Raw genomic sequence first — 21086 nt, 5'->3', positions numbered from 1 at the left:
GCACCGTCACTGTCGAGCACAGATCTCTAGCATCCTTGCTGCCGAGCGGGGTCGGGGTCGGGGTCGGGGCCTCCCAGAGCCTCCAGCAGCGGCGGCGGCCATGGCGTTCGTCACGGCCAACTGGAACCCGCTGGGGGATGTGTTTTACAGGTCGGTGTCTCCGGTGAGGGGCTGCGGCTCTTCCCTCCCCTCCCTCTCTCCGTGCCCCGGCCTGAGGCCGCTCGGCCCCTCACCGGCCCGGCCCTCCCGCCAGCACAAACTTACTCCAGCAGGTTCGGTGTAAAGCAGCATCTGCAGCCCCTCCCTCTAATACCGTGCTAATACTAATAACTGCTGGTAAACAGGCACCGGGGAGAGCGGCGGAGCTGGTTGTCAGGGTCTAGTGGCTGAACAAATGCAACACTTCATGTTACGGCTCATTCCCGAGCAGCTGATGTTGAACTGTAGTTGGACACAAAGTGCTGGATGGAGTAACTCAGCGGGACAGGCAGCATCTGTGGAGAGAAGGAATGGGGTCGAGACCCTTCTTCAGTGTTGTTTGTCACTGTGGGTTTCCAGCGCGGACTGTTCTGACAGTTGAAGGAAACGAATGGATATTCAGGCTGTTTGATGGAGAAGAATCAAAAACGAGAAATGCCACCTCAACGTTGCTGCTGCTGCTTCCCCTACCTGGGGCATCCTTATATATGTATATACAAAGCAAAACAAAGCTCAGGTCATGGCCACCCTGTCTGTAGTTATTTTGCTGTAAACAAGAAATCCTTAATGGGATATCAACAAAATCAAAACATTGCAATGGAGGAACAAGCAATTGTAGATGCTGGTTTACAAAACAAATACAAAGTGATGGAGTAACTCAGCTGAAGATAGACACATAAAACTGGAGTAACTCAGTGGGACAGGCAGCATCTTGAGAGAAGGAATGGGTGACATTTCGGGTTGAGACCCTTCTTCAGGATGGTTAGGGATAAGGGAAATGAGAGATATAGACGGTGATGTGGTGAGATAAAGGACAATGAGTGAAAGATATGCAAAAAAGTAACGATGATAAAGGAAACAGGCCATTGTTAGCTGTTTGTAGGGTTTAAATGAGAAGCTAGTGCGACTTGGGTGGGGGAGGGATAGAGAGAGAGGGAATGCCGGGGCTATCTGAAGTGAGAGAAATCAATATTCATACAACTGGGCTGTAAGCTGCCCAAGCAAAATATGAAATATGGGTTCCTCCAATGTAACTCAGCGGGTCAGGCTGCATCTCTGGCATGTCTAACCATGTTTCCCAGAGATGCTGCCTGATCCACTGAGCTACTCAAAAAGCACTGTCTTTTTTTGTAAAATCATTGCATTTATTGGCTTGATGTTCACAACGTTTCTGCTTTGGTAACTCTGTTTTGTACTCTGCGCAGGAAGTTTGCCCTGTATTCCGAATGGAAGCTGAAGGAGGATATCAGTAACTCTTTAATTGCAGCCGCACCATATGGTGGTCCGATTGGTAAGATCAATGCACCTTCCAGCTCCTTTCTCACATTTTAAGCAATTCTTTGTTGCAAAACTCTTGTTAACATTGTCATAAATGTCTGTTGTAGCCTTGATGATCAATGAATCCCGAAAGGAGAGGTCTCCAAGTTTCCGTCCAGTCATGGAAATATACTCTTCTTCAGGAAATCGAATAGTTTCTTTTCCGGTAAGCTTTACATTTCTATTATTTTTGATGCACTGTTTTGAAGCCAAATTTGGCAAATAAATAACAGCTTGTGGAAAATATATGTTAATGGTGTGATTTATATGAGTACTGCTTAAAGTTCTATCAGTCTGAAGAAGGGTCTCGACCCGAAACGTCACCCATTCCTTCTCTCCAAAGATGCTGCCTGTCCCGCTGAGTTACTCCAGCTTTTTGTGGCTATCTTTAAAGTACCATCCATTGGATGGATTACAAAGGGCAGAACGGTGTAGAATTGCTGTCCCACTGCACCCGGGTTCGATCTTGACTATGGGTGCTGTTTGTTCGTTCTCTCCGTGTCCTGCGTGGGTTTTCTCCGGGTCCTCCCACACTCCAAAGATGTACAGGTTTGTAGGCCATTTGGCTTGGTAAAATTGTAAATTGTCCCGTGCGCGTGTAGGATAGTGTTAGCATGCAAGAATCGCTGGTCGGCACGGTCTCCATGGGCCGAAGGTCTTGTTTCCATGCTGTGTCTTGAAATTAAACTAATCTAAACTGGACTACCATAGGAAATTAATCCCTCCCATTCCCAATCTGACCTTTCTGTTCTCGGCCTCCTCCATTGTCAGAGTGAGGCCCAGCGAAAATTGGAGGAACAGCATCTCATATTTCGCTTGGGTACTTTACACCCCAGCGATATGAACATCTAACTTCAGATAGCCCTTGCTTTTTCTCTCTATCCCCTTCCCCTTCCCAGTTCTCCCACTAGTCTTACTGTCTCTGCCTACATTCTATCTTTGTCCTGCCCCCTCCCCTACCATCAGTTTCAAGAAGGGTCTCGACTCGAAATGTCACCCATTCCTTCTCTCCAGAGATGCTGCCTCACCCGCTGAGTTACTCCAGCTTTTTGTGTCTACCTTGGAAAATAATCGTCTTAGCCCCACACAAACGTGGATAGAGAGAGGGGGAATAATTGTAGAAACACAGAACTGCAGATGCTTGTTATACCAAAGAAAGACACAAAGTGCTGGAGTAACTCAGTGGGTCAAGGAGAAAAAGGATGGGTGACAGTTTGGGTCAAGACCCTTCTTCAGACTGAAAGGGGGAACAATTGATCTCTCAGCAAGTTATGATTCCTTTCCAATCTACTTACTTACGTACTTACTGCCTATTATGCCCCCTGACATGTAGGGCAGCAACGGAGGTCCTTCACTCCTGTGTGTTCTGGGCTAGCTTCTGGACACTACCCCAGGTCAGGTAGCCCTGGAAGTCCATCACGCCCAGTAGTGTTGATTCCTCCATTTGCTGTTTCCGTAACATATTTGTTTTACGAGACAGGGTTGTTAGCCCTGTGCTCAACCTCCAACCAGGAGGACCAGTGGATCGCTCTTCGTCTCGCCTCTACCCTTCGACCCGTCCAGCATGGGAGACCCTAACAGGAGACGAATCTCCCGCTGGCATAGCTCTAGGGGTCACTGAGACACACAAGCTCCCCGAGCACGACAAGGTTGCAATCCAATGGGGAGCTTTCCAATCTAGCAAGGTTTTTTTTTAAAATTCTAAATTAAATATCTAAGTGTAAACATGACTAGCTATAAAATATTATTATGGATAAATATGGACCTTTCTATGTTTATGTTTGAATTAAAGTTAAACTAATTCAGAAGCGAAATATTAAAACTTTATGGTACTTTTGTCTCTGCAGTGGAAAAGTGGTATAGTGGTTCACATTGGATGGACTACAAATGAGGATCTTCTCTGTATACAAGATGATGGAACTGTTCTAATCCATAATATTTTTGGCACATTTAAGAGACACTTCAGCATGGGTAATGTAAGTTCCTGTCAAACATTACCATACAAATTAGATCATTCTCATAAAGAGATCGCAGATAGAATTACGGTATTCATTGCTCCCACGAATCTTCATCTATTTTCCTTTACACACTTAAGTCAGTCCTCAGCAGACTGGCATTTTATCTGAAGACTTACTTATTTTTAGATTTAATTATTGGGTATTCTCTTATGTAGTTAGCAGGCCGAATCTATTGATTGGGTCATGGGATGACTAACTTCCAGTTTCATTCCTTGGTTTACTATATCAAGATGTGATATCAAGATACTATATCAAGTATTGGGTATAGAAGTTGGGAGGTCATGTTGCAGTTGTACCAAACGTTGGTGAGGCCGTTTTGCTGAACTTCAAGGATTTGCTGAAGTTCAAGGATTGCTGAACTTTGCTTTGGCAAGGATGAGGGAGGTAGAATCATTCTTTCTAGTAGCTCCTATGAAAACTGAACACAATTAATAAAGTGTTAATTTAAAAAGTTAAAATGAAAAGTTAAATTAAACTGACAATTAAAAGTTGTGTTATTCGAGCAGAAAATATATTGTTCGATAGAGCAGTAGATGCTTGTACCTTGTAGAACTATATTTCATGATGAAGAAAGGGAATTGAAAGGGGATTGGGCTGAGGGGAGTTGAGTGGAGGATTTACGAGGAGCTAAGTTGTTGAATGATGGATTTTTAATTAAGCCTTAAATATTTTAGCCACGTGATTAGAAGAGGAGACATTGCCTTGCTATCTTTTACATTTATACTTTGGTCAATATATAGATTGATAGGTTACCCAAAGTCATAGAGTTATAGAATCATACAGCATGGGAACAGGCCCTTCCGCCCAACTTGTCCACGCCGACCAACATGTCCCATCTGCACTAGTTCCACCTGCCTGCGTTTAACTCGTATCCCTTTAACCCTATCCTATCTATGTAACTGTTTGAATGTTTCTTATACATTACATTTGTGCCTGCCTCAACTACCTCCTCCAGCAGCTCATTCCATACACTCACTACACTTTGTGCAAAAAGGTTACCCCTCGGCTTCCAACTATATCTTTCTCCCCCCCCCCCCCCCTCACCATAAACCCATATCCTCTTGTTCTCGTTTCCCCTACTCTGGGCAAGAGACTTTGCACTTCTGTCCGATCTATTTCTCTAGTGATTTTGCACACCTCCTTAAGATCATCGCTCATCCTCCTGCGCTCCAAGAAATAGGGTCATAGTCTGCTCAACTTCTCCCAATAGCTCAGGCCCTCGAGTCCTGGCAACATCATGGAGAATCTTCTCTGAACCCTTTCTAGCTTGACAACATCCTTTCTATAACATGGCGCCCTGAACTGAACACAATACTCGAAAAACGGCCTCACCAACGTCTGGTACAACTGCAACATGACCTCCCAACTTCTATACCCAATACTCTGACTGATGAAGGCCAATGTGCCAAAAGCCTTTTTGACCACCTTATCTACCTATGACCCCCAATTTCAAGGAGCCATGTACCTGCACTCCTAGTTCCCTCTGCTTTACAACATTCTCCAGAGCCCTACCCCTCACTGTGTAGGTCCTGACCAGTGAATGTGCTCCCAAAATGGAACACCTCACATATCCCTGTATTAAATTCCATCAACCATTCCTCCACCCACATGGCCAACAGATCAAAATCCTACTGCAATTTTTGACAACCATCTTCACCTTCTGCAATACCACCCACTTTTGTGTCATCTACAAACTTGTTAACCATGCCATGTACATTCTCATCCAAATCATTGATATAAGATAACCTTGTTGAATGCCTTGTTGAAATCCATATATACAACATCTATATGTGTAGGATAGAACTGTGGATGCTGGTTTACACCGAAGTTAGACGCAAAATGCTGGAGTAACAGCAGAACAGGCAGCATCTCTGGAGAGAAAGAATGGGTGACATTTTGGGTCGAGACCCTTCTGGAGAAGGGTCTCAACCCGAAACATCACCCATTGCTTCTATCCAGAGATGCTGCCTGTCCTGCTGAGTTACTCCAGCATTTTGTGTCTATCTTTGATATACAACATCTACAGCTCTGCCTTCATCAACCTTTTTGGTCACATCTTAAAAAAAAAAAGCTCAATCAAATTCCTGAGGCACGATTTCCCACGTGCAAAACCATGTTGACTATCCATACTCAGCCTTGTCCATGTAATGCATGTATATCTTATCCCTCAGAATACTCTCCAGTAACTTATTCATTGTTTCCGGATCATAGTTTGCACACCTAGATGCTAATTTATGATTCAATGTGGTAATTGCGCTTGAATGTAGCTTGTAAAATAAGATGAAATTTTATCAATATTATTCCATTACCTTGCCTTACCCCAGTCCTTGTATAGCATGTTAATGAGTAGTGGTTGCTTTACTCTGCCGATGACATGTGCTATTCTGATTTGGAAGTCTTACAAAACTCTTCATTCAGCTAAGAAATGTGTTGTTTTGAACACGTGTTTTTAATTCAAATATAATTTGGTTGAAGTTCAAGTTCAAAAGGGGGAGATGCAACGAGACCTGGGTGTCATGGTACACCAGTCATTGAAAGTAGGCATGCAGGTGCAGCAGGCAGTGAAGAAAGCGAATGGTATGTTAGCATTCATAGCAAAAGAATTTGAGTATAGGAGCAGGGAGGTTCTACTGCAGTTGTACAGGGTCTTGGTGAGACCACACCTGGAGTATTGCGTACAGTTTTGGTCTCCAAATCTGAGGAAAGACATTCTTGCAATAGAGGGAGTACAGAGAAGGTTCACCAGACTGATTCCTGGAATGTTAGGACTTTCATATGAAGAAAGACTGGATAGACTCGGCTTGTACTCGCTAGAATTTAGAAGATTGAGGGGGGATCTTATAGAAACTTATAAAATTCTTAAGGGGTTGGACAGGATAGATGCAGGAAGATTGTTCCCGATGTTGGGGAAGTCCAGAACAAGGGATCACAGTTTAAGGATAAGGGGGAAATCTTTTAGGACCGAGATGAGGAAAACATATTTCACACAGAGAGTGGTGAATCTGTGGAATTCTCTGCCACAGAAGGTAGTTGAGGCCAGTTCATTAGCTATATTTAAGAGGGAGTTAGATGGGCTGGCAGGTACAGGATACTGAGTTGGATGATCAGCCATGATCATATTGAATGGCGGTGCAGGCTCGAAGGGCCGAATGGCCTACTCCTGCACCTATTTTCTATGTTTCTATGTTTCTAAAAGGCCAGGCTGCGAATTTCAGTTTTCGAAATGGAACAGGAATAACATTGAAACATTTTTAGTGTATTTATTTTTGCAGGTACAGTGGTAGTGGAATACATTTTTGCAAAAGGATTTAGTAGGGACCTCAAAAAGTGGATCCATTGTTGAGTTGACTTTAAAAAAAAAAAAAAGTAATTCCTTCAAATTTGCCAATACCAATGAATTGAGAATTGAGTTACAACTGCATCTCAAGCAGGCTGTATTCAATTTGTTTAAATATTGCATAATTGTTACTGATTGTTGTGCAAACCAAAACAATGATGTTTTGCATTGCCCTGATTTTTGAAGGAGGTGCTACAGAATCGAGTTATGGAGGCCAAAGTTTTCCACTCTGCTTATGGCTCAGGAATTGCTATACTTACTGGTGCTTTTCGTTTCACACTTGCCACAAATATAGATGATCTCAAACTCCGTCGATTTCCTGAAATTCCAGGTAAACGCTGACATTCCATATTGGAATCGAGCTGCAGTGTTCAATTTACTTCAGATTCTTACATTTAAGTAATTTTAGTAAAAATAATACCCTTAAAACTTTGAAATGTAGAAATTAAACATGTTTTAAGGTGCAGAGAAGGGTGGATAAAGAGGGCAAATGTAATGTCTGTGATAGAGACATAGAGGTACTGAATAGCTCAGTGGCAGTGTTGGCAGAGAGGGTGATAGACATTTTAATCACAAATTATCTGCACGTATTTCCTCTATATTTTGATGGAAAAAATCTAATTAATCCTTACTGTACAAAGGTAGATTGAACCTTGATGCAAAGAGGTGATCAACATTTCAGGTGGAGACCCTGCATCAGCACTTGCTCCAGATTCAGCATTTACAGTCTATTGTGTGTGCGTGTGTCTCACTGTCTGAAAGGGAAGTTAGTTAACTGTGAGGAAGAAATCTAGAAACATTTTTGTAAATTTATTTTTGAAAAATCAAATGCAAAGTGGACTAGATGTGATTGTCTTTTTTAGATGTGATATTGTCTTATTTCAGCCATGAGCAGTTAACTTTACATTGCAAGTGAGCATTTAGGCATCCACCACAATTTTTCTTTGGCACAGCCCTGGTTTGCTGAATGCTCCCACTCAGCTGTTGCAAGGGGATTCTCTCTGGAGAAAGAGAGCAGACTGCAGCAGCTACATTAAAAGGACAGTTTGGCATGGGCCGGGACTTGGTGATTGTCGGTGAACGTGATTGCTGCAGAGGTTTTGGGGAAGTGGTCTGCCTTGCTGTTAAAGGAACCAGTTGCTGGGGTTAGATTGGGCTGATGTACAGGCCGAGATGTGAAAGGCAGTGAAACACCCCACCTGCAGCCGCTGCATGAATCCATCTAAGTACAGATTATTATTATTAATGTCAATGTGATGCTCCCACAATTTTGTTTGTCTTCGTCCATTATTCAATGGCAACTTTAAATTTCCTCCTGCCGTTTATGGATCCCCATAGTTATAATAATACTAGCCTAGTGAAACCAATGTGTGGTGTTTCATCTTTATTCAGATAAGTTATATATGAGTGAAAATGTTCTAGATTAAAATATTTGATTTAAAGTTATATTAAAATATTTTTCCAACAGGATTAAAATGTCCACCAACATGTTGGGCTGTATTAATGGAAGATCGACAAACTAAAATTATTCTGGCTACTGGGAAGGATTTGTACGTCTTAGATAATGCATCCTACAAATCTGTGGTAAGCAGAAAATCTGCCTGAGCATTGTAAGCGATGTAGTTTACACAATAAGCTAAATCATGATTCAAATATGTCCAACATTTGTCAAGTTGATAGCGTATAAGTGGCTTGGACAACCAAATGGCATTTGAATGCTGCTGTTGGATGGCAAATGGGCTACAATCCTGTGTACGAATGAACTGCAGATGTTGGTCTATAGGGAGGTTGCACGGCAGTTGATGTCACGACCCTTGACCCGCATTGTTGCCACGCAACGCCAATTGGAGTACCCGCGGTGAACTGCCGGTAAGCACCTACCATTGTTTCCAGGGTCGCGGACCTGTTAAAAACCACAGAAATGGTCAATTTTTGCGCTGTAAATAATTATGGAAATCGGGGTAAGCTTGAGAGACATTTATCCTACTTCAGAATTCCAAAAGTGAAGAGAAATGATGGTAGAGAGAAGCAGCAGCTGAAGGGCCAACAACAGCTAAAGTGATTGGCGAACATTGCAGATATCATGATTGAAAATATTGGGAATTATCGCGTTTGCTCACTGCATTTCATCAACAGTAAGGCATAATTTGTGTTTTTTCTTGATTGTTATCTAAAAAGTTTCAGAAGTGATAAATCGTTTTTTTGTTTTTTTTGTTTATTTTATTAGAAGTTAATACAATACAAAACAATACAGTGGCACCTAATTTTAGGTGCCAACTATGTCATACCGTAATCCATTCTATGTACAACCTCTAGTTTTATGTTATGAGTAGGCAAGACAAGAAAAAGAAAACAATAGAAAGGGGAAAGAGTGGAAAAATAGATGGTAGAGAGTAGAAAAATGTGAAGTGTGGATATAAAAAATAAAAATAAAAAAATAAAATAAAAAAGAAAAGGTGGAAAGTAGAAATAGAAGAAAAGGCCCCTTAAAAGAGAATTTTTCAAATCTATATTCGGAGATGTAGATCTATCCACGTCATGAACTGAAATCAGCAATCCTTATGGTACCGCTGCATCACATGATTCCAAAAAGTCGATGAAAGGAGACCAACTCCTTAAGAATTGGTCATATTTATCTATTAGTCGGAGTCTCATTTCTTCAAGGCGTGCTATGTCCATCATATTCCTAATCCACATTTTAACAGTTGGTATGGTTGTATTTTTCCAAAATTTAAGTATCAATTTCTTTCTAATTATTAAACCATAATTAAAAAAAACATTTTGGTCTTTATTTAAATTGGTATCTTCTCCTATTATTCCAAATATAATCCATTCCATTTTGGGTTCTATTCTTGACTTGAAGAGCTTTGTAAATATATCAAATATATCACTCCAAAATTTATTCAACTTTGTACATCCTACAAATGAATGTGTTATATTAGCGTTTTGAAACAAACATTTATCGCATCTGGGAGAGACGTTTGGATAAAATTTATTCAACCTCGTTTTTGAATAATATAGTCTATGTAATAATTTGAATTGAATTAAATTATGTCTTGTATTAATAGAACAGTTATGTGTATTCATCAAATACTTTTCCCATCTATCCTTCGAGATCTTTATCATTAGCTCATGTTCCCAATCTTCCCTTAGTGCTTCTGTTGAGGGTGATTCTCTATCTAATATATTATTATAAAAGTATGAAATTAATTTTTGTGAATCAGCCTTAATATTCATTGCTTCTTCTAAAGGGTCTAAAAATATAGTTTGAAATCTATGTATATATTTCTTCATAAAGTCACATACCTGTATATATTTAAAATATTGATTATCCTTCAATTTAAATTTAAATTTTAATTGTTGAAATGATAACAGTTTACCCAATTCATACATATCCCCTACTTTCCTAATCCCCAGTCTATCCCATTGTTGATATGTGTTGTCGATGAGAGAAGGTTTGAATGCGGGGTTGTTCAATAGTGGGGTTAGTACTGATAAATTATTTAATTTCAAGGATACTTTTATTTGTTTCCAAATTCTTATTATATTGTGAATAATTGGGTTCTTCTTATATATTATACTATTCAATTTTATCGGTGAGAGCAGGATCGTTCCTATATCGTGCGGATAGCACTCCTCTTTCTCCATTCTTATCCACTCCAACTGCTGAGTGGAACTATCCAGCCAGTACATTATGTTCTTAATATGCACTGCCCAGTAGTAATACATAAAGTTAGGTAATGATAAACCCCCAACTTCTTTAGATTTGCACAAATGCTTTCGTTGAATTCTATGTGTTCTGTAATCCCATATAAAATTAGTAACAGTGGAATCTAGTTTTTTAAAAAAATATTTTGGAATATATATTGGGATCGCTTGAAACAAATATATTAATTGTGGTAAGAAAGTCATTTTTATAGCGTTGATTCTACCTATCAATGAGAGCGGAAGTGTTTTCCAAAATTTAATCATATCATTCAGTTTATTTAATAGTGGTATAAAATTGGCACTAAATAATGATTTGTGTCTTCTTGTAATTTGAATACCCAGATACTTGAATTTTTCTGTTGCAATTTTGAAGGGGAATTTTAGTAAATGTCTCGAATCCTGTGGTTTTAAAGACATAATTTCGCTTTTATCCCAATTTATTCTATATCCTGAAAAAGAGCCGAATTCCTCAATTAGTGTTAATAAGGTGGGTATACTCGTTTGTGTATTAGTAATATATAAAAGAATATCATCAGCATATAGTGAAATTTTATTCTTTGAATCCTTAGTGTTATATCCGTGAATATTCGGGTGATTTCTAATCCTTTCGGCCAACGGTTCTATCATAAGGGCAAATAGCAATGGTGATAAGGCACACCCTTGCCTATTACCCCTTGATAAGTAAAATTTTGGAGATAGCGTATTGTTAGTTAATATTCTTGCCGTAGGTCTATCGTAAAGTAGTTTAACCCATCTAATAAAATTCTCTCCCATATTGAATTTTTGGAGTACCTTGTATAGGTATGTTGCAAAGCCTACCTGAAGCGTCTTTGAAAATCTGCCGCTACGGGTGTGCGCGATTTTGGCGCCGTTTAGAGGGGGCGGGTTTAAAACGCGATTTTCTCTAGGCTGTTCAAATCGAAGATGTTCAGCCTAGTTAATTATTAACGAAAAATCGCTGGAAGACCCCGTCGCAAAAGCTATTATTAGGTTTAAAGGCCTTGAATAATAGTTATAGTAGTTTAAAAATCAATCTCTAAACCCGCGACCGCCAGCAACCGCAGGGTCTCATAAAGCAGACAGCTGAAGGTAGGTTGTATATTTTTACATTAAAAAGGGCTTCTAAAGATCCCGTTATACAAAGTTTACTATTGCGAGTAGCTCATTTTGGCCCCATTATATCGCGCAGTATTTTTCTGGGCATTTGAGGGCACAAATCTACCGCAATGTGAACGTTCTAAACCAGCGCGTTCCACAGGGACCCACTGGAAAGCTGATTTAAATGGGCATTTATTTACAGCAATTGAACACTGAATTCCTTCCATTTGGCCTATAAATTAATGTAAATGAGATTTAAAAATCATGTTTTATTGTGATTTATTTGTGAATATTATTTGGACATTTAGGCTATTTAAAAATGTTAATCATTTATTAAGAAATGGATAGATGTTTAGATCTAGTAATTGAAGTCTGAAATTAGCTACAATTAGGTAACTAACTAATTATATGCTTTAATTTCAGGTCATCCAAGTAAGATTATTTTATATTTGTTTCAGAATGCTTCAATCTATGATAACTGAAAATTTCATTCAGTTCTCTTAATTTTTAAGAAAGTTATGGGCTTTTGACTGTTCACGATCACAACTTTTTTGTTATGTCCATAGAAAATCAATAGGGAACAAGATGCTCATTTCCGAGTATGAAAATGGCCATAACTTTTTTAATACTTGAGATATGAAAGTGAATTAGGTGTCAAATTAAACTTATTTTTATGCTTTATCTGATGGGATAAATTACAGACTTGATTTTTAAAATCTCAAAATTTTGTAACATTGCTACCTTGTATAAATACTGCCATCAGAAGTGATAAATCTGGTTGTAAAATTTTAAAATCACCCATGGTTCTCAAGTGGGTTTTTACACGCAAAAAGAAAACGCTGCTGAAGCAAAATTTATAATTTAAAAAAATCGCAAACCATGTGTGGGTTTTGAATTACATATTACTCAGATGCAAGCCAAGGAATGGCATAATTGTCAGCTGTTAATTGGACATAATATAAGCAAATTGACAATATCTTTGAAAGGGAGTGGGTGTTTAAGCTGTCAGGACATTTTATTATTTGCCAAAATATACATCTTAGTAGCATAATGATAGAAAACTTACTTTTCCACACACCACTCGTAAGTCTGGGGATTTTTTTAATGATAAATTTAGCTTCAGAAGTGTTTTCTTTTTGCATGTAAAAACCCACTTCAGAACCATGGGCAATTAAAAAATTTTACAGCCAGATTTATCACTTCTGAACATTTTAGATACCAAAGGAATGAAGAAAACACACAAATAATGCCTTACTGTTGATGAAATGCAGTGAGCAAATGCAGTAATTGCCAATATTTTCAATCTTGATATCTGCATGGCCAATGTTCGCCAACCACGTTAGCTGTTGTTGTCCCTTTAGCTGGCACTTCTCTCCACCATAATTTCTCCTCACTTTTGCAATTCTGAAGTAGGATAAATGTCTCTCATGCTTACCCCGATTTCCACAATTATTTACAGCACAAAAAATGACAATTTTGGCGGTTTTTAACGGGTAAGAAAGTACGCGTTTCGTGCATTAACTGTCTATGGTGGAAGCTGCCATGTACTCCACATGGATTGAGCTGCTCTGTGCGTCACGCCCTTTGACCCGATGACCTTACGTGCAACCCTCCCATAGGCCAAATCGATGGCTTTGGGGATGTGTTTAGACTGAAGACCAAGAGCACTTGAACAGATCAGCTATTTGCACGCTGATCTAAGCAGGGTCCCAGTGTACAGCAACATAATTATCAGTAAGTCCTTAGCCAAGTAACAAAGTTAGGTGGTAGTAACTAAAATGTAGAAGAGAAATGGTTTATTGCCGTGATCTTTCTAAAGTGACCTAAACTGAGAAGTACACAAAATTGCTGGGGAAACTCAGCGGGTGCAGCAGCATCTATGGAGCGAAGGAAATAGGCGACGTTTCGGGCCGAAACCCTTCTTCAGACTGATGGGGGGTGGGGGAAAGAAAGAAGGAAAAGGGGAGGAGGAGGAGGAGCCCGAGGGCGGGCGGATGGGAGGGTGGGAGGAGACAGCTAGAGGGTTAAGGAAGGGGAGGAGACAGCAAGGGCTAGCCAAATTGGGAGAATTCTATGTTAATGCCATAAGGATGCAAGGTCCCCAGACGGAATATGAGGTGCTGTTCCTCCAATTTCCGCTGTTGCTCACTCTGGCAATGGAGGAGACCCAGGACAGAGAGGTCGGATTGGGAATGGGAGGGGGAGTTGAAGTGCTGAGCCACCGGGAGGTCAGGTAGGTTATTGCGGACTGAGCGGAGGTGTTCGGCGAAACGATCGCCCAACCTACGCTTGGTCTCACCGATGTAAATCAGCTGGCATCTAGAGCAGCGGATGCAGTAGATGAGGTTGGAGGAGATACAGGTGAACCTTTGTCGCACCTGGAACGACTGAGAAGGACTCAGAATAAACTGAGAAGTATATTGGATCTGCAGGATAATTTAAAGAATGTTATAAAGTACAATGGTGCATCATAATATCATGTTCCTGATATTTCTGGTACATGACAATTAGCCACGAGTTGGTAAGAGACAGTTGCTTAACTAAATGCAGCATGAAGTTACTTCCCACTGCTCACTGTGATGTTATTTTACAGTAGAGAAAATTGGAGAATAAGTATAAACACAAGATCTATGCATGAGGCATATAATTAAACAAAAACAAAGAGATGTTTAATGTTAAGAAACTAGAGAGAAAAGTCGTTGACGAAAAAATAATAATTTACTTAATGTAATTTGCTTAATGTAAATGTTTTCTATTACAGAGTCCTCCTGGTCTTGGTCCTCAAGTAGGTGGATTTACCCAAATTGCCATTTCATTCAATTATAAATGGCTCGCTCTGTTCACAGACACTGGCAGTATTTGGCTGGGCTCTTCTTCATTGAAGGTGAGTCAAAATATGATAGAACACAGTCCATTCTGCCGGGCTCCATTGAATTCTCCAATTCTGGATAACTCATTCATTCACTATGTTTATGTAAGAGCCATTTTGTTTGCCATCCTTTTATCTTTTCCTCTATATGTACAGTCTCGGTGCTGGACATTTCTAAGTATTTTAGGACCACATGAGCAACATTATATCGCCATGGTAGCATAATCTGTTCCCATGTGCTGCATTTGCTGCACAATTTTACTCTCTGAGAATGTTCCTTTGTTCTACCTTCCACATCTACTCTGCTACTGCGACAAACTTTGTTTCTTCCTTTCTCACTTCTGTTGAAGACTCCCTCATCGGAAATGATTTTTTTACAAGCAGATGCACCTGACCTGCTCAGTATTTCCAACATTTTACATTTTCTGTTTTTAGATCACATTTTATTATGTTATATTTATTTTCCCACTGATGCTGCCAGATCAGATTTTATTTACAATTTCCAACATAATTGGAATGATTTTCTTGTAATGGTGTGGCGTTTAAACACAATAATTGAGTGAAATTCTGAATGAAAAAGTTGCAGAAACTGGAACACGAAATAAAAACAATATGCTGAAAATTTCAGCAGATTAATTGTCATCTGGAATGCTATGTGATGGATAAATTTAGATTGAAGTGGGCACGAAGGAAGGTAGGAGAAAGTTAGAAGAAGCAAGTTCAGGCTGCAATGAGGGAAATCTGTAGAGTGTGGTGGCTCCCAAAGGTCGTGCCATCATACTGTCGAACCCCTCGGCACGGGAGTGGTTCAGTCCGGAGGCGGCCCTTAGCCAGAGGGTTTAAAGGCAGGGGTTTGGGTGCCATCTTTCTCTTGTTTGGCCTTCCCTACAACCGGGAGGAACATAATTAAAGGTGCCTCTCAAAACACTGGTGCTTCCTTTTGAGACCCACGCACCACATTGGTGACTCCCGACGCTCCATTGGCCAACATTTCGGAGTATACAACATCTATCCGCTACATCGAGGGGAAAGAGAACCGGGTGGCCGACGCATTGTCCCGCCCCGCTATCAACGCCGTGTCGAGGTGGCGCCCGGAATTGACTATTCTGCTCTGGCGGAGGCGCAGCTCACGGACGATGAGATGCCCGCCTACCGGACTGCCATCTCCGGCCTCCGCCTTGAGGATGTCCCTCTCGGTCCTGGAGGAGTGACAATCCTGTGCGATGTGTCGTCCGGTCAGCCGCGCCCCATCGTCCCTGCCACCTGGCCCCGGAGGGTGTTCGAGGTGATCCACGGACTGGCTCACCCATCAATCCGGGCGACAACGGCACTAGTGGCCGCTCGTTTCATGTGGCACGGTCTGCGCAAGCAGGTTGGCCATTGGGCTCGCACCTGCATTCCGTGCCAGACGGTGAAAATCCAGCGCCATGTCCGTGCGCCTCTCCAGGAGTTTGGTCTACCTCACCGGCGATTCGACCATCTCCACGTAGACATTGTAGGGCCTCTCCCGCCGTCCCGGGGCATCACCCACCTGCTTACAATGGTGGACCGCTTCACGCGGTGGCCGGAGGCCATTCCGCTGGCTGATACTTCAACGGCTACGTGTGCTCATGCGTTGTCCGCGCACCGGATTGCTCGCTTCGGGGTGCCGGCTCGCTTCGGGGTGCCGGCGCACATCTCAGACCGGGGGCCACAGTTCACCTCCGAGCTGTGGTCAGCCATGGCTCGCTTGCTGGGGGTGCGGCTACACCACACCACGGCTTACCACCCGCAAGCTAACGGTCTGGTGGAGAGGTTCCACCGGCAGCTAAAGGCAGCACTGAAGGCACGACTCTCCAGCCCGGACTGGATGGACGAGTTGCCGTGGGTCATGCTGGGCATCCGGACTGCTCCCAAAGAGGACTTGGCCTCATCATCGGCGGAGCTCGTGTACGGCTCGCCACTCACGGTGCTCCGGGAGTATGTGCCGTCGGCGTCGGGGCAGCAGGGAACGCCCTCATCCACCCTAAAGTGCCTTCGCGAGCGAGTTTGCAGGCACCAGTCCCGACGTCCCGCCATGGGACATTTCGCCCACACGTGCCATCAGCCCTCAGGGACTGCCCATACGTCTTCCTGCGCCGTGATGCCCACCAGACGCCACTCCAGAGGCCGTACGAGGGCCTGTTCCGGGTGCTGGAACACGGGCAGTCGACTTTTATCCTGGACATGGGGGGCCGGCCGGAGGCAATGTCGATTGACCAGTTGAAGCCGGCACACCTGAACATTGACCAGCCGGTGCTGGTTGCCCAACCTCGGCCTCGAGGGCGCCCCCCTTCACGACTCCCTCCGCCTGTCACTCCACCTGTCTACCCGCCGGTCCCTCGACCATTCCCTCGACCTGTCCCTCCACCTATGCCTCCGCCAGCCCCACGATCGGATGACTTCCGCACACGGGCCGGCCGGGTTGTGCGCCCGCCGGTGCGTTTTGTGCCTCTGGTTCTGGGGGGGGGGGGGGGTCCTGTGGTGGCTCCCAAGGGTCGTGCCATCATACTGTCGAACCCCTCGGCACGGGAGTGGTTCAGTCCGGAGGCGGCCCTTAGCCAGAGGGTTTAAAGGCAGGGGTTTGGGTGCCATCTTTCTCTTGTTTGGTCTTCCCTACAACCGGGAGGAACATAATTAAAGGTGCCTCTCAAAACACTGGACTTCGTGCTTCCTTTTGAGACCCACGCACCACAAGAGGATATTTGGCTGGTGGGTTGGAAATGGAGGGAAAAATAGCACTGGTAGCTGATGACCTAGCCTCAGTCTTACTGACAAAGAAGTTCATGAGTTCCTCACATTTGGAGCTGAAATTGGAGTGCAGGCAGCATCTGGGGAGGGAATGAAAAGGCAATGTTTCCAATTAGGACATTTCGTGAGAAGAAATCCATGCTCTGCATAGACGTGTGCAAATTTAATAGAAGCTGCTATTTCTGCTCCATTTCCAAAATTTTGGTCCATGATCAACAGAATATAATATCAAGTGTTCCATAATGCACATTAGGCATACTCTACAAGGGCTGAATTTCTGTTCAATGTATTTTTCTTATAACTCTACCTTGTACAAAGATTTTATAGTTGGGTATTTCACAGTTAATTGTATTTTGAGCATGAGAAATTATCTTATGAAAGAGTGGAAAAGGGTTGGACAATCCAGGACAGGGCGAAAACTAATGAATTACGAAAAGGGAAATACAGGGAGTTCTGCAAAACAAATTTAATGTAATGCAAGTGATGAATTAGGGAACACTATTTGCATTGAAGTAGAGAACCATTTAAAAGTTATTTTGGAAATTGTAAGAGCAGGAAATAAAGCTGTCTTGGATTAAAACAGTTCAGGGAAACAATATTTTCCCTCAATAATCAGAAAACATTGTCTGATTAAATGGTTTAACCCTGGGTTGCCATTAAAATTGGCAGGCAATTTCTTCTATTGACATTTGTGCAACAAAACCTATTACACAATGTAACACACAGCCTTTAGTATTTTTAGCTTGCAGTACCTAAATTGTTAATGTCATAGGAGCAGAATTAGGCTTTTCAGCCCATCGCGTCTACTCCACCATTTAATAATAATATATTTTATTGTCATTGCACATAAGTGCAACGAGATTTGGGTATGCAGCTTCCATCCGACTTCATAACTTAAATTATGACTGATCTATCTTTCCCTCTCAACCCCATTCTTCTGCCTTTTCATAACCTTTGACATCCTTATTAATTAAGAACCTGTCAATCTCGGCTTGAAAATCAAACTTATGGCTATTGAAAATACCGTTTTTGTTTGAAAATCCTATGAAATTAGCTTTGTTTTTGCAAGCCTACAACTCTTTTGCCCCTAACTCTCTTTCTCCCATTGACACCATTGTCTTCAGAACCAGATTTTCTGCAGCATGAGTTTTCTAGGAACATAACTCACATTTGAGCAGCACTATCTGTAAAAGGGAAGTTTTGTTTGGTATGCTGAATGTTTATGTATCTGCTTTATTGATCTAGTTACATAAATATGTAAACAAGGTTTCTATTATACAAAATTAAATGTGTCCCATGCATTTTTCCAGGACATGCTGTGCATGATTGACACGAATTTCCAAACAGCACCTAAACAGTTTGTCTGGTAAGTTGCAAGGTGGCATGGTGTTGCCAGATGTGACTCATGGTTAATTGGATTAATTTTTAGATCTGTTGATAAGTCTATACATAAGTTGATAGTGGCCAACTGAGGACTTTTCATCACTAGCAGTTCGACATTTTCTGAGTAAGGATACTGAGGGCATGTGTGAACAATCTGGCGTGATTCTCCCAATGCTCCCTGCAGAAAAGTAGCAAACGCACCAGAATACTGCCTGCAACCTAGCACGGTGGCGCAGTGGTAGATTTGCTGCCTTACAGCGCTTGCAGCACCAGAGACCCAGGTTTGATCCCAACTATGGGTGCTGTCTGTACAGAATTTGTACGTTCTCCCCGTGACCCCGTGGGTTTTCTCCAAGATCTTCAGTTTTCTCCCACTCCAAAGAGGTGCAGGTTTGTAGGTGAATTGGATTGGTATAAATGTATATTGTCCTTAGTGTGTGTAGGATAGTGTTAATTTGCGGGGATTGCTGGTTGGTGCGGACTCGGTGGGCCAAAGGGCCTGTTTCTGCGCTTCATCTCTAAACTAAATTAAAATTAGATTGTTTCTGCTACAGGGAGAGGTTTGATTAACATGGATTGTTCTCTCTGGAACATCAGAGGTTGAGGGGAAACTTGAAAGAAGTATATATAATTAAGAGAGCCCTAGATAGGGTAGACAGCCAGAACCTTTTTCCCCAGGATGGAAATGTCCAACATAGCTTAGCTATGAGGTGAGAGGGGAAAAGATTAATGGAGATGTGCGGGGCACGTTTTTTACCCAGAGAGTGGTGGGGGCCTGGAACACGCTGCCAGGAGTGGTGGTGGAGGCAGATACGATGACATTTAAGAGGCTTTTGGACAGGCACATGGAAGTTCAGGAAATAGCGGCTATGGATCATGTGCCGGCCCCTTCCTGTGCTGCACTGCGCTGGGTTCCATCTGCTCAGTTCTCTCAGTAATGGCACTTTAGTACTGATCCTCTCCATATGAAGATGCAGCTAAAAATCTCTGCCAATCATAATAGTGTTGAGTGTATAAAGATGTTCTTTGTCACCTGATTCCTTTTAAATTTGTTTTATCCACTCTACCCCGTGAAGGCTGAGCCTCTATTTAATATCTCATTAAAAAGCAGAGAAATGTGGTGCTCTTCCTGATCTGCAGTGAGCCCAACTAGGAGCAAGATTGCTATTGGACTTGTCCAGGATGTTCCTGTCACTGATCCAAGGTCACATCTTCAGAGGAACAGAATTTGAGGGAGAGCCTCCCTAATACATCGCTTAAAGGTTACAAGATGAAAGATGCTGGGTGGTCGTTCCTTGGCTGTGCTCAGAGTTCAGAAATGAATGTTAAAAGCTGGATAAGAAGTGGTGTGAATCATAGAATAATGATGTTACATATCATCTCAATGCCAGGTCTCTATCAGAGCAACTTGCTAAATCCATTCCGACCCTTTCTCTGTTGCGTTTCAAGTTTTGCCTCTCCATCTGAAGGCACTTAAAAAAAACTGTTATGTTCTAACTGTTTCGTAAAACGAAAGGAAGGTGCACAGGTCCTGGAGGGAAGATAGTATTATGGATAGAAGGTTAGCTGAATGGGAGAAGGCAAAGAGTGGGAATAAAGTGGGCCTTTACTGGCTGGCTGCCGGTGACATGGTGTTCCGCAGGGGTCAGTGTTGGTTCCACTACTTTTCATTTTGTATATCAATGATTTGGATGATGGAATTGATGCCTCTGTGGCCACATTTGTGGGTGATACAAAGATAGATACCGTAGAGGAAGCAGGGAGTCTGCAGAAGGACTTGGACAGGTTGGGAGAGTGGGCAGAGAAGTGGCAGAAGGAATACAGGATAGCAAATATGCAGTCATGCCCTTTGGTAATAGGAATGAAGAAGTAGATACTTTCTAAATTTGCAGAGGATTCAGAAATCGGAGGTGCAAAGGGACTTGGGAGTGCTGGTGCAGGAGTACCAAAAAGTGAATTTGCTGGTTAAATTGGTAGTTATTTCGAGAGAACGATAATATAAAAACAGGGATGTAATGCTGAGGCTTTATGAGGCACTGGTCAGACTGCATTGTAAGCAGTTTTGGACACCATATCTGAGGAAGGATGTGCTGGCATTGGAGAGGGTCCAGAGGAGGTTCATGAGAATGATCCCGGGGATAATTGGGTAAACATATGAGGAGCGTTTGACGACTCTGGGTCTGTGCTCGCTGTTTAGAAGGATGAGGGAGGATCTCATTGAAACTTACCAAATAATGAAAGGCTTGGACAGAATGGATGTGGAGAGGATGTTTCCTCTCGGAGGAAGTGTAGGACAAGAGGGCACAGCCTCAGAATAAAAGGGCGCACCTTTAAATAGGAGATGAGGAAGCCTGTGGGTGCCAAGTCTGTGAGTATTTTTAAAGCGAAG

At 42.2% G+C, this 21086-nt stretch overlaps 1 protein-coding gene across 1 annotated transcript in view; it reads left to right on the top strand.

Annotated features, from left to right (window-relative positions):
- The window catches only part of vps16 (VPS16 core subunit of CORVET and HOPS complexes), a 65972-nt gene continuing 44886 nt past the window's right edge, over positions 1–21086 (top strand). Inside the window, exons 1-8 of the mRNA XM_033023558.1 lie at positions 1–150; positions 1404–1489; positions 1584–1681; positions 3363–3491; positions 7057–7201; positions 8339–8454; positions 14438–14560; positions 18625–18680. Of these exons, the coding sequence (XP_032879449.1) occupies positions 101–150; positions 1404–1489; positions 1584–1681; positions 3363–3491; positions 7057–7201; positions 8339–8454; positions 14438–14560; positions 18625–18680 (803 nt within the window). The 5' untranslated portion in view covers positions 1–100. The remainder of the gene's footprint in view (positions 151–1403; positions 1490–1583; positions 1682–3362; positions 3492–7056; positions 7202–8338; positions 8455–14437; positions 14561–18624; positions 18681–21086) is intronic.

The sequence above is a fragment of the Amblyraja radiata genome, chromosome 7 (assembly GCF_010909765.2).
Source record: "Amblyraja radiata isolate CabotCenter1 chromosome 7, sAmbRad1.1.pri, whole genome shotgun sequence".
NCBI lineage: Eukaryota > Metazoa > Chordata > Chondrichthyes > Rajiformes > Rajidae > Amblyraja > Amblyraja radiata.
The sequence above is the reverse complement of the archived record's forward strand: the minus strand, read 5'-3'. Positions and strand labels throughout refer to the sequence as shown.